The sequence below is a fragment of the Parambassis ranga genome, chromosome 7 (genome assembly GCF_900634625.1).
Source record: "Parambassis ranga chromosome 7, fParRan2.1, whole genome shotgun sequence".
Lineage (NCBI taxonomy): Eukaryota > Metazoa > Chordata > Actinopteri > Ambassidae > Parambassis > Parambassis ranga.
Window position 1 is genome coordinate 21,024,811 of NC_041028.1, and position 11,084 is coordinate 21,035,894.

General features: G+C 47.8%; 1 protein-coding gene across 1 annotated transcript; it reads right to left on the minus strand.

The window, feature by feature from the left end:
• Window positions 1–196: 196 nt before the first annotated feature.
• On the minus strand, window positions 197–10,563 carry cs (citrate synthase). Its single transcript, XM_028410204.1, has 11 exons — window positions 10,382–10,563; window positions 4,521–4,571; window positions 4,248–4,355; window positions 3,714–3,779; window positions 3,033–3,164; window positions 2,446–2,634; window positions 2,172–2,371; window positions 1,637–1,766; window positions 953–1,054; window positions 664–873; window positions 197–578 (listed from the first exon to the last, which is right to left on the minus strand). The coding sequence occupies exons 1-11, from the start codon at window positions 10,430–10,432 to the stop codon at window positions 408–410; spliced, it is 1,410 nt and encodes a 469-aa protein (XP_028266005.1). The 5' UTR covers window positions 10,433–10,563; the 3' UTR covers window positions 197–407.
• Window positions 10,564–11,084: the final 521 nt, after the last annotated feature.

An 11,084-nucleotide genomic window follows, 5' to 3' on the forward strand; every position in this document is an offset into this window, starting at 1 on the left:
AAACACAAAGGAAGCGTACTTCACTCCCACAATTCCCTTTGAATGCCATTCATAGTCCAGTGCCCAATGAGAAACACAGGCACTGCTCGGGGGGTCTTAGCGATGATAGCAGGCTTCAGAGTGGTACTTAGACGGAGCCTACTGTTGGTTACATGTGTGTCTGATGTTGCATGGTGGAAAACACTTTTGGGTGATAAGCTAAACACACTCGAACACTAACGCTGTGACGATTTAAAAGGCCCTTTTTAGTGAATTGACATTAAAAGTGTACTGTCTCTTTGAATCCCATTAAATCCCTGGGGTTGGACATGACAGGGGGGGGGGGGTCAACCTATGTCTGCATTTTGATATTTTCCACCTCCTCCCACCCTTCACACTAACCCCCAGCTCCTTTCAGGTGCCCCCCTTCAGCCCGACTTGGCTCCGACCAAACTCATCAGTCCATCTGTGCTCATGGACTTGGGACGCTCCAAGGGGAAGCCCAGGGCTCTGCTCCACACCAGCTGAGCCAGCACGCCGAGAGCACGGGACACGCCGAAGAGCACGGTGTAGTAATTCATCTCAGTCATGCCATAGTACTGCACACACACAGTGAAAGAAGAGTCAGGCACCTCCGCATCTGTATCCACCATCGTGATGAATGATTCCATTAATGTGCCTCACCTGCAGCAGCACTCCACTGTGTGCATCCACGTTGGGCCAGGGGTTCTTGGCTTTACCCTGCTCCAGCAGCACATTGGGTACAATCTTGTAAAGCTGGGCGACCAGCTTGAACATGGGGTCATTGGGCAGATGCTTCAGAGCAAACTCGCGCTGGCAGGTGTACCGTGGGTCAGTCTTTCTAAGGACGGCATGGCCGTAGCCTGGAACCACCTGAGACACCGTGAACCAAGAGTGTGAGAAAGTGGTCTCTTCCTGACAGATGAAACAGAATGCTAAGTGTCGTCCTTACCCTTCCAGACTTGAGTGTGTTCCAGATATAATCCCTCATTCTTTCATCAGACACCTCTCCTCCCATCTCCTTCTGCAGGGCAGTTAGCCACACCAGCACCTCCTGTAGGATGCAGCAGACATCACACTCATTACTCATCAGACTCTGTACATCACTTACTCACAACCACCGTGGAAAACGGGAATGACTGAGACCATATTTAACTAGAGTGGCCTAAACACAGCACAACTGCAGCCAACATCATCATTTTCCAGCTTATTTAATCAGCTAAAAGAATAACAAAACCTGAAGGAAGTGATGCGGCAAACTGACAGTTTACGGCTTGGTGCAGCAGGCCTGACCTTCCCTCAAACAATGGTAAAGTCACCCTGACTAACTCAAGTCATTCCACTCCAAAACACGTTTTATAATTAAACACAGCAGCCGGCAGGAAGTGTAAACTGTATAAACTGTAAACTTCAACACACAACAAGCCTACAAAACAACTCCACCCTGAACTGTCATGCATTCAAAGAGCCGTCATGAAACTCAGCACACATTTCTACTAACTGAGGAAATCCCTGATTCCAGGATCTGTGAAGGTGAACCAGCATGCACAGGGCCCCAGACAGTAAAGCAGCATTGATTTTAGTTAAAACTGTAGTTTAATGTAGGAACACAGAGCGAAACCTGTTAAGTACAAACCTGGTTGGCCAGGCCGTGCAGAGGACCAGCAAGGCCGTTCATGGCGGCACTGAAGGACAGGTAGGGGTCAGACAGAGCGCTCCCTACTAGGTGGCTAGTGTGAGCGCTGACATTGCCTCCTTCATGATCACTAGAACATAAAAAAATGAAATTATTAATGCAAGATAAAAACTGTTGTTGCCCTAGCATCTGCACAGCATGTGTGGGCCAGTCCCTGCCCTGACTGTACATTACCCACCCCAGTGGCAGTTATAACTCTATGGTGCTTTGTCCTCATGATGTGTCACTTTATACTCTCTATACTTAGACTTATCATTTCACTTAAACTGATTACTGCGACTGCTTTCAGCACATTGTTTCCTCCCTGATGAAATGGTGCGTATTCTATACCATTATCAATCTGTGGTTAATCATCTCTCTTCAACACACTGAGCCACTGAAGCATCAGAAACCAAATCAATATCTGTCCATCGGTGAGTTTGCTCAAAATGTGACTAGAAAAAGAGAAGTGCTGCGTGCATGCAGCTGTGTTTACCTGTGGATAGTGAGATAGAGCCTCATCAGCTCGGTGAACTGGGAATCACTGTAGCCCAGCATGTTGGTGAAGTTATGGGACCAGTCAAGGTTGGAGTCGATGGCCCCAATACTGCTGCCTTCGCGATACAGGTTGCGGTAGATCTTGGCGGCAATGCAGGGCAGCTTGGCAATCAAATCCATGGAATCTTCATAGATAAACTAAGGAACGCAGAACAGCACATGAAACCAACAATCTATCCGTGTGTTTTGTGTGTACAGATGTGGAGACTCACCTCCCAGTACTTGGTCTTGTGGACTCCCTCAGAGTAGGCCCGTGCAAAGCTGCTCTCGCTGTTCAGAGCTGTGATGGCAGCACTGAACTGAGACATGGGGTGCAGATTTGTAGGGAAGTTATCCAACATGGTGACAACGTGAGAGGGGAGGGCTGCTCTCTTCGCCCACTCTTTGGACACCCAGTTCACCTGGGGGGGGGCAACAAGCACACAATGTAATTGAGTACTGCAAAGCACGTGTCTCTGAATCAGTAGCAAATTACTATACTATCAAGGAACAAAGCGTAATGAGCTGAAAGCTATTTTTACAGCAAACAGGAGAAAGCTTATCAGTAAGTTATCATTCTTCAGAGATAACCGGCAACAGTAAAGTGAGTCTTGTTTGACTTACAATCTCAGGTTTATGTTAAACAACGTAACGTAAAACCAATGAAAGACTTCCACAAGACAACATCTCCTTGCCGTGTCTCAACAGAAATCACGACATCTCTCTCTCTGCAGCAACATTCTGTTTTACAAGAACAGTATGTGGTAGTGTTTCAGCTCCCACAACTCACAGATCATCTCAGCTCCTGTTTCCCACTCACCTGCTCCTCAGTTGGGACTTGTCCTGTGACCAGCAGCCAGAACAGACCCTCAGGCAGCGGCTCCTCACCTCCCGGAGCTTTGGGCAGCAACTTCTGACACTCTGGAATGCTGTAGCCCCTGAAGCGGATACCCTGTCAACCAAAGAGAGGAAACAGTGCCTCTATAATACACTGTAATTAAATCATCCTGTATAGCACAACGGAGGAAGCACTGGCAAGCTGCGCACATGAGCTCTGGGCCACTAACGACTCAATATCTCCACGTGTTGTCTGCTAACAAGATGTGACAACCAAGCCACTGAAAGGACTCTGCCTGGGCCAGAAAGTAATCAAGGTACGTGCCTATGAGGATGGCTTCGATCCTTGCACTCAAGAGTGTGCAAAAAATACAAGCTCAGAAAGAATGTTCACCAAAATGTGGCTTCGACTTGTACTGCTAGGCATTTGATGTTAAAATAATCAATATCCAGTAATCTTAGAACCTTTGTTTTTATAATGATGATAGTATTACCTGTGACTGAGACACATACCAACCAGTCACTTTATAATCACCTTATCACAGCTTGCTGTTGAATAAATGATGCACTCAAAGTCACTGTGTCTAAATGACCTCCAAACGGGTCTGTCCTGCATTTTATCTGAATGTCCTGATCCCAATAGTGGTGCAGATCTAACACTGACCTCCTCAGGATCCAGCACAGAGGTTTCATACACCAGCCCCTTCATCCCCCTCATGCCTCCGTAGACCTGTGGATGAAACAAACAGACATCACATACTGAAAAATAACACTTACCAACACTGGGTTTTGCTTATTAAAGCTAATCCTCTTACAAAAACAGCCTACAATAACACCAGTGCTAACACAAGTTTAATAATCCTTTGTAGTATGTAATAATAATAATAAACCGATCCAAGAACTCAGTGACACAAGAAATTCAACTCTAATCCACCTGGCAGCCAGCCGACAGAGGCAGTGGAGTGATCCAGCTAAAAAAATCTCAGTCGGCACAAAGCGGTTCATCCTGTGACCTCTGAGGGAGATGACCCGACAGTGACACCTGACACGGCAAACATGCTGCGGCACACTACATGAACTAGCAGGCCAACCTGATCAGTGTATGGATGACGGCTTAATGTAAATCAATACATGGATCAGAGGAAGCCTGCGTGGTCTTTTCACTCTGCATATGTTTAACACTTTCAGAGTCACTCACCATGTCGACAGTAATTTGTCCTATGTTGGTTTTGCCATACTGCTGTTTGAAGTTCTTGATCCTGGTCTGTTCTTTAGGGATGAGGTCTGCCAGCACATCCTTCAGATTCTGTGAAACAATAATCACAACATTTATTCAATATCCCCGATTAAACATAAAGTCTACAACATAAACAAAATGACCTGTAGCTCCACCAAGACACTCAAGAGGCGACAGAAGGACAATAAACACTCAGTAAAGCAGACACCTGCTGAGCTGACTAAATGAACTTACTGTTGATGAGGCGCTGGCATGTCTGGCAGCCACAAAGAAGCAAGTGGCATTCTGTGGAATAGACAGAAAATGTTCAATGTTTCTGCAGACCATAACATTCTGGGCAATGACAGACAGTACTGTAGTGACTTCAATATAAATTCACGGGTTTCTTGTGAGGCACAGGAAACTGGCATAGGGATACTTTTTTGATTATCCTGCTGCAAACATGTGCCCATAAACCACTAAAACATATAGCTTTATCATTTTATTGGGTTGTAACTGTAGTTTTGAACACTGCAGGGCAACAGTCACCTCATGGCTCTCCTTAGCTTTCCACCCGTGGCCATTGTCTCTAAAAGGTGTAAGGTTTCAACCTTCTGTCATTTTTACCCTTGCTGTACTGACATAGCAGGTGGTTCATTTCCAGCCAAAGTCATACAAAATTACCACTGAACTAAACTGAGAAGTGACATCTGGCAGTCCACTACAAATAGCTGCAACAAGTGGCCACTGAAGAGAGTTGTCAATACCCTTTAATTCCAATTGTTGGAACAGTACAAGTAAAAGCAAACCACAGAAGTCAGGGGGTCCCAACTTTTCTTGGATTTTTATACAAGGTGATTAATTGTAATATTGTGTAAGCATGTGTGCTGCCAAACCCTGTCATGTCAAGATAGGGTCTATCTAGTATTAACATGTTTGTCCAGGTTCACTCCTCGTTAGTCCCCCCTCTGGACGGGTTGTTGGAACAAGCACGGCGGATACATGTCGTAGATTCCACACTCTTTATTTCACACAGACACACATACTACATGAACTATCAGCTGAACTATTAGGAACTTCTAGTTTCCATTAGAAACCATTAGGAACATTCAGGTGAACTATTAGGTTGTAAACCTGCAGTAAACACACGAACAAACCATTATTATCTGCTAACATTCTGACTGTAACGATACAGTTCAAAACTAATGATGCCCACTCAACGACATGGCGTACGAGTCCCGACGGGCAGTCCGAAATAATAAACAAACCGTTGCTATAGCTACACTACAACAGCGCATGCGCCGCAGTTGCGTCACTCATGTATACATCCAACAGTCATGAACAACTTTTACAGTCAGACACATAACACAGTACCTTGAACTTCCCACATTAGGAAATACAATCCTACAATGTTGAAATATGATTAACAAAACGAGACTCACTTAGATGGAAGTCACTATTACAAGACTGGTTCTAAGCAGTCTGAGAGGTCCACACACTGGAGGCGACCGTCTGACTATATTTAATGGTGCTTAGGCTTCTTAAGCCTGGACTGTTGCAGGAACTGGGCCAAGATGATGGGACGTAAGAGATTAAAAAAACTACAGGCACAGGCCATGAAAGTGTTTGAGGGGTAATCTTATTTGAGCCTTGGCGGCTGTAGTGAGAAGTTGAGTCTGCCGCTGCTCACCACTGAAACAGGGCTTCAGCTTATTAAAATTATCAATGGAGGTGGGAGGAGCCTGTGTGTGGGGGGGCAGGTGACAGCTGGCTCTGTTCCCAATGAGAACCCAATCCCTAAAACTACAACTGGTGGGACTGAATTCTCAAGGTTTTGTCGAGACACAAGGTAGGACCTTGCTTTACCACCACAGACGTACACAGACACACACTCACAGCTGAGAGGTTATGTAACAGCTCAGGGTCTTAAATATAGAGCACCAGTTTCCCTCAGTCACTCTAAACTTCCACCGGCCTGGGAGAAAGAAACTAAAGCATTACTCTACACATGAGAGGTAAAATGTGACTTGATAGATCAGAAGCCGACCTCCCATGGGCCCACCACCGGTGGGAGGAACCGTAAGGGGCCGGTGCAGAGTGGATTGGGTGGCAGTGGATTGGGTGGATTGGGTGACGAACACCATGTTCGAGCACAAGGTTGTCCATCGGTGCACCTGGCACCAGGACACCCTAGGCCGGAGGTCGATGATCGATTTTGTAATCGTGTCAGCCGACCTTCGACCTTGTGTTTTGGACACTCGGGTGAAGAGAGGGGCTGAGCTGTCAACTGATCACTACCTGGTGGTGAGTTGGATCCGTTGGCGGGGGAAGAGGCTGGACGGGCCCGGCAGGCCCAAACGTACTGTGCGGGTCTGCTGGGAGCGTTTGGCCGAACCCTCCGCTAGGGAGATCTTCAACTCCCACCTCCGGGAGAGCTTCACCCAGATTCCGAGGGAGGCTGGAGACATTGAGTCGGAGTGGACTATGTTTTCCACCTCCATTGTCGATGCAGCTGTCCGAAGCTGCGGCCGCAAGGCCTCTGGTGCCTGTCGTGGCGGCAATCCCCGGACCCGGTGGTGGACACCGGAGGTCAGGGATGCCGTCAAGCTGAAGAAGGAGTCCTATCGGGCCTGGTTGGCTTGTGGGACTCCTGAAGCAGCTGATGGGTATCGGCAGGCCAAGCGTGCTGCAGCAAGGGCAGTTGTAGAGGCAAAAACTCGGGCCTGGGAGGAGTTCGGGGAGGCCATGGAGGAGGACTATCGGTCAGCCTCAAAGAGATTCTGGCAAACCGTCCGGCGCCTCAGGAGGGGGAAGCAGTACTCTGCCAACACTGTATTCAGTGGAGGTGGGGAGCTGTTGACCTCGACTGAGGGGGTGGTTGGACGGTGGAAAGAGTACTTTGAGGGCCTCCTCAATCCCACCAACACGCCTTCCATTATGGAAGCGGAGGCTGATGACTCAGTGGTGGACTCGTTCATCACCTGTGCTGAAGTTGCCGAGGTAGTCAAAAAGCTCCCCGGCGGCAAGGCACCGGGGGTGGATGAGATTCGCCCTGGGTACCTTAAGTCTCTGGATGTTGTGGGGCTGTCTTGGTTGACACGCCTCTGCAACATCGCGTGGCAATCGGGGGCAGTGCCGCTGGACTGGCAGACCGGGGTGGTGGTCCCTCTTTTTAAAAAGGGGGACCGGAGGGTGTGCTCCAACTACAGGGGGATCACACTCCTCAGCCTCCCTGGGAAGGTCTACGCCAGGGTACTGGAGAGGAGAATTAGGCCTATAGTCGAACCTCGGATTAAGGAGGAGCAATGTGGTTTTCGTCCTGGCCGCGGAACACTGGACCAGCTCTATACCCTCTATAAACACATGTGGATACCAGTCCACATGTGTTTTGTGGACTTGGAGAAGGCGTTCGACCGTGTCCCTCGCGGCATCTTGTGGGAGGTGCTCTGGGAGTATGGGGTCCGTGGCCCTCTGCTGAGGGCCGTTAGGTCCCTGTATGGCCGGAGCAGGAGTTTAGTTCGTATTGCCGGCAGTAAGTCAGACCTGTTCCCAGTGCATGTTGGACTCCGGCAGGGCTGCCCTTTGTCACCGGTTCTGTTCATAATTTTTATGGACAGAATTTCTAGGCGCAGCGAGGGACCGGAGGGGATCTGGTTCGGGAACCATAGGATTTCATCTCTGCTTTTTGCAGATGATGTTGTCCTGTTGGCTTCATCGAGCCGGGACCTCCAGTGTGCACTGGGACGGTTTGCAGCCGAGTGTGAAGCGGCTGGGATGAGAATCAGCACCTCCAAGTCTGAGGCCATGGTTCTCGACCGGAAAAAGGTAGTCTGTCCTCTCTGGGTCGGAGGAGAGTTCCTGCCCCAAGTGGAGGAGTTTGTGTATCTCGGGGTCTCGTTCACGAGTGAGGGGAAAATGGAGCGGGAGATTGACAGACGGATCGGTGCAGCTTCCGCAGTAATGCGGTCGCTGTACCGGTCTGTTGTGGTGAAGAAGGAGCTGAGCCGGAAGGCGAAGCTCTCGATTTACCGGTCAATCTACGTTCCTACCCTCACCTATGGTCATGAGCTTTGGGTAGTGACCGAAAGAATGAGATCGCGAATACAGGCGGCCGAAATGAATTTCCTTCGAAGGGTGGCTGGGCGCTCCCTTAGAGATAGGGTGAGAAGCTCAGTCACCCGAGAGGAGCTCGGAGTAGAGCCGCTGCTCCTCCACATCGAGAGGAGCCAGCTGAGGTGGCTCGGGCATCTGGTTCGGATGCCTCCTGGACGCCTCCCTGGGGAGGTGTTCCGGGCATGTCCCACTGGGAGGAGGCCCCGGGGAAGACCCAGGACGCGGTGGAGAGACTATGTCTCTCGGCTGGCCTGGGAACGCCTCGGGATTCCCCCAGAGGAGCTGGAAGAAGTGTCTGGTGAGAGGGAAGTTTGGGTGTCCCTGCTTAGACTGCTGCCCCCGCGACCCGGCCCCGGATAAGAGGTAGAAGATGGATGGATGGATGGATAGATCAGAAGCATTCTCTATGATCAACAAACATATAGTTTAAGGAAGAAGTGTAGGATTTTCCAGTAGAAAACTTTATTTCCTGATGTGGAAGGTTAAAGATGTATTTGACTGTAATAGATGTTCATGACTGTTAGACGTATACATGAATGATGCAACTGCGGAGTAAGCGCAGTTGTAGTGCAGCTATGGCAACAATGTTTGTAGAGTAGCCATAGCAACGCTTGTTGCTTTGAAGTGCAGCTATAGCATTGTATAGCATTATTTCTGATTGTATAGACCACTGAAAGTTCCTAATGGTTCTAAGAGTCACTAAATGTTCAGCTGGAAGTTCGTCCAGCTCACAGTTTATGTAGTGCGTGTGAAATAAAGAGTGTGGAAACTACGAGTTGTATCCGCCGTGCTTGTTCCGACAGCCCGTCCAGAGGGGAGACTAACAGAGTGAATCTGGGCAAGAAGCACAGCTAACAGGAAATGCATATTTTATGACTGCTTTTGCATTTAGTGAATCCTCATTATTTAAGAAGTAATATTTGAGAGATTCTTACAGCCTCCTAAAAGGACCAGAAGCAATACATTCATATTGACCTACTATAAAAGTGAATCACATGATTTCCAACCAGAGTTCAGAAACATGAGAGGTTATGCAACTACGAAAACCAGCCTGCTATTATATGGTCTGAACAAAGATTGCGAATGATCAAATGGAGATAAGGGTGAGAGTGACACAGTTTAGCTCACCCTATGACATCCCAGAGTTTGTGCAGGGTTCAAAGAAGGAAACGATTCATCTGCCTTCTTCCTTCCTTAAAGCAGGGGGCACCGTGCAATGTATTTGAAATCTTTAAGTTGTAGGTGACAGGGGTCATAAAGTGTAAGTGGTCTAGGCTGAGGGATCAGTGGGTTACTCTCACTAAAGGTTACAGCCAGCTTTATCAGCGGCTGGCAGTGTTTCTGCAGATTAACCAAAGCATAACTACATGATAAAAGTATGAACCTTTTCCCACAGTGAACTAATACAACAAGTCAAACATGACCAATCACTGGTTAGACTGGTAAGGGTTTCCGAGAGTTTAAGATAATGTTAACTGGCTACATCTACACTGAATGTCTCACTTGGTGGATTTAAACTTGTGGAACCCTAAATCCCAAATGATTGCCCTTCTTTAATGATGTGATGTTTGATAACCGGTGAACTCTCAAGTGAAGGTCAACGAGGGTTGTGAAGAAACACACAGTTAAAGCAGATCATTTGCTTTATAAATACCAAAACATCGACACAGACGAGTTCATAGCTCCGAGTGTACACGGTCTGGTTATTAAAGAAACATGTTGAGGCTGCGATGACACCAGGCCAGCGGAGGAGCTGCTGCGCTAGCATTAGCTAACAAGACACAACTTCACAGACTGAACGCGCCTACGTTTCACCAACCCTGTGTGAAACAAACGAAACATGTACTACTACTACTGTAGCACCACTTTTATGTGTTTACAGTTATCAGCCGCGCCACCCATACGTGCATTTGGGCTAAGCTAGCTAACGGTAGCTAGCCTGCCATAACGTCGACAGCGGGCGAACCTAAAGTTAGCTTAAAGGTAACTTCTACTCGTCTTACCTTTGAATTGAGGAGTTTGGGCGCTAGCCTGCTGACAGTCAGAAACGACATTGTGTCTGTGTAAAATGATTATTTCCACGTATTCTTTAGAACGAAAGAAGCCGCTGCCCGTACACCGCGGAGCTGGTTGAAGGTGCCCCTCCAGAAAGCAGAAGGTTGAAGAGGGATTCAGGCCCGCAACCTGCTGCGCTGTTGATTGGACGATGGGCTGGCTTGGCACGGCAGCGTACGAGGGATGTGATTGGTTGAAGAGCTATTGCGTACACTCTGATTGGACGGACGTCCTCTTTGATTCTCTGACGACAGATGGCCGTGGTGTGTTCAGGGGCTCCATTACACCGCCGGTGAATGAAAGCCTCCGTGTCACAGATTACAACCCGTGCACTAATCTAACATGGACACGGATTGGCTAATCTAATCATTGACCCTTGTCTGACAAACCTTACACATTATGGGTAAAAATTAATTTGCCATTGCAACCACATGTTTTAATGCTGGCACAGTCATAGATTTAATTTAGATTTAAAGCAATAATATGAAAGAATAATTGTTGTAAATGCTTAAGACATTCAAAGTATCGACCAATTTTTTTAGCTGTAAAACAAATAAGTTCAAATGTTATGTTTAGTAACTGTTGGGAAAGAATCAGTGGCATGTAAAACATCTATATAACATAACAGCTCCACAGTTTGTCCAAAGGATG

Excerpts from the sequence above, each read along its gene's own strand:
- cs (XM_028410204.1), bottom strand. The coding sequence starts at position 10,432 with ATGTCGTTTCTGACTGTCAGCAGGCTAGCGCCCAAACTCCTCAATTCA. Across the intron at positions 3,165-3,713 it reads CTGTGCTGGATCCTGAGGAG|GGTATCCGCTTCAGGGGCTA; the intron begins GTCAGTGTTAGA and ends TTTGGTTGACAG. Across the intron at positions 874-952 it reads ACACACTCAAGTCTGGAAGG|GTGGTTCCAGGCTACGGCCA; the intron begins GTAAGGACGACA and ends ACGGTGTCTCAG.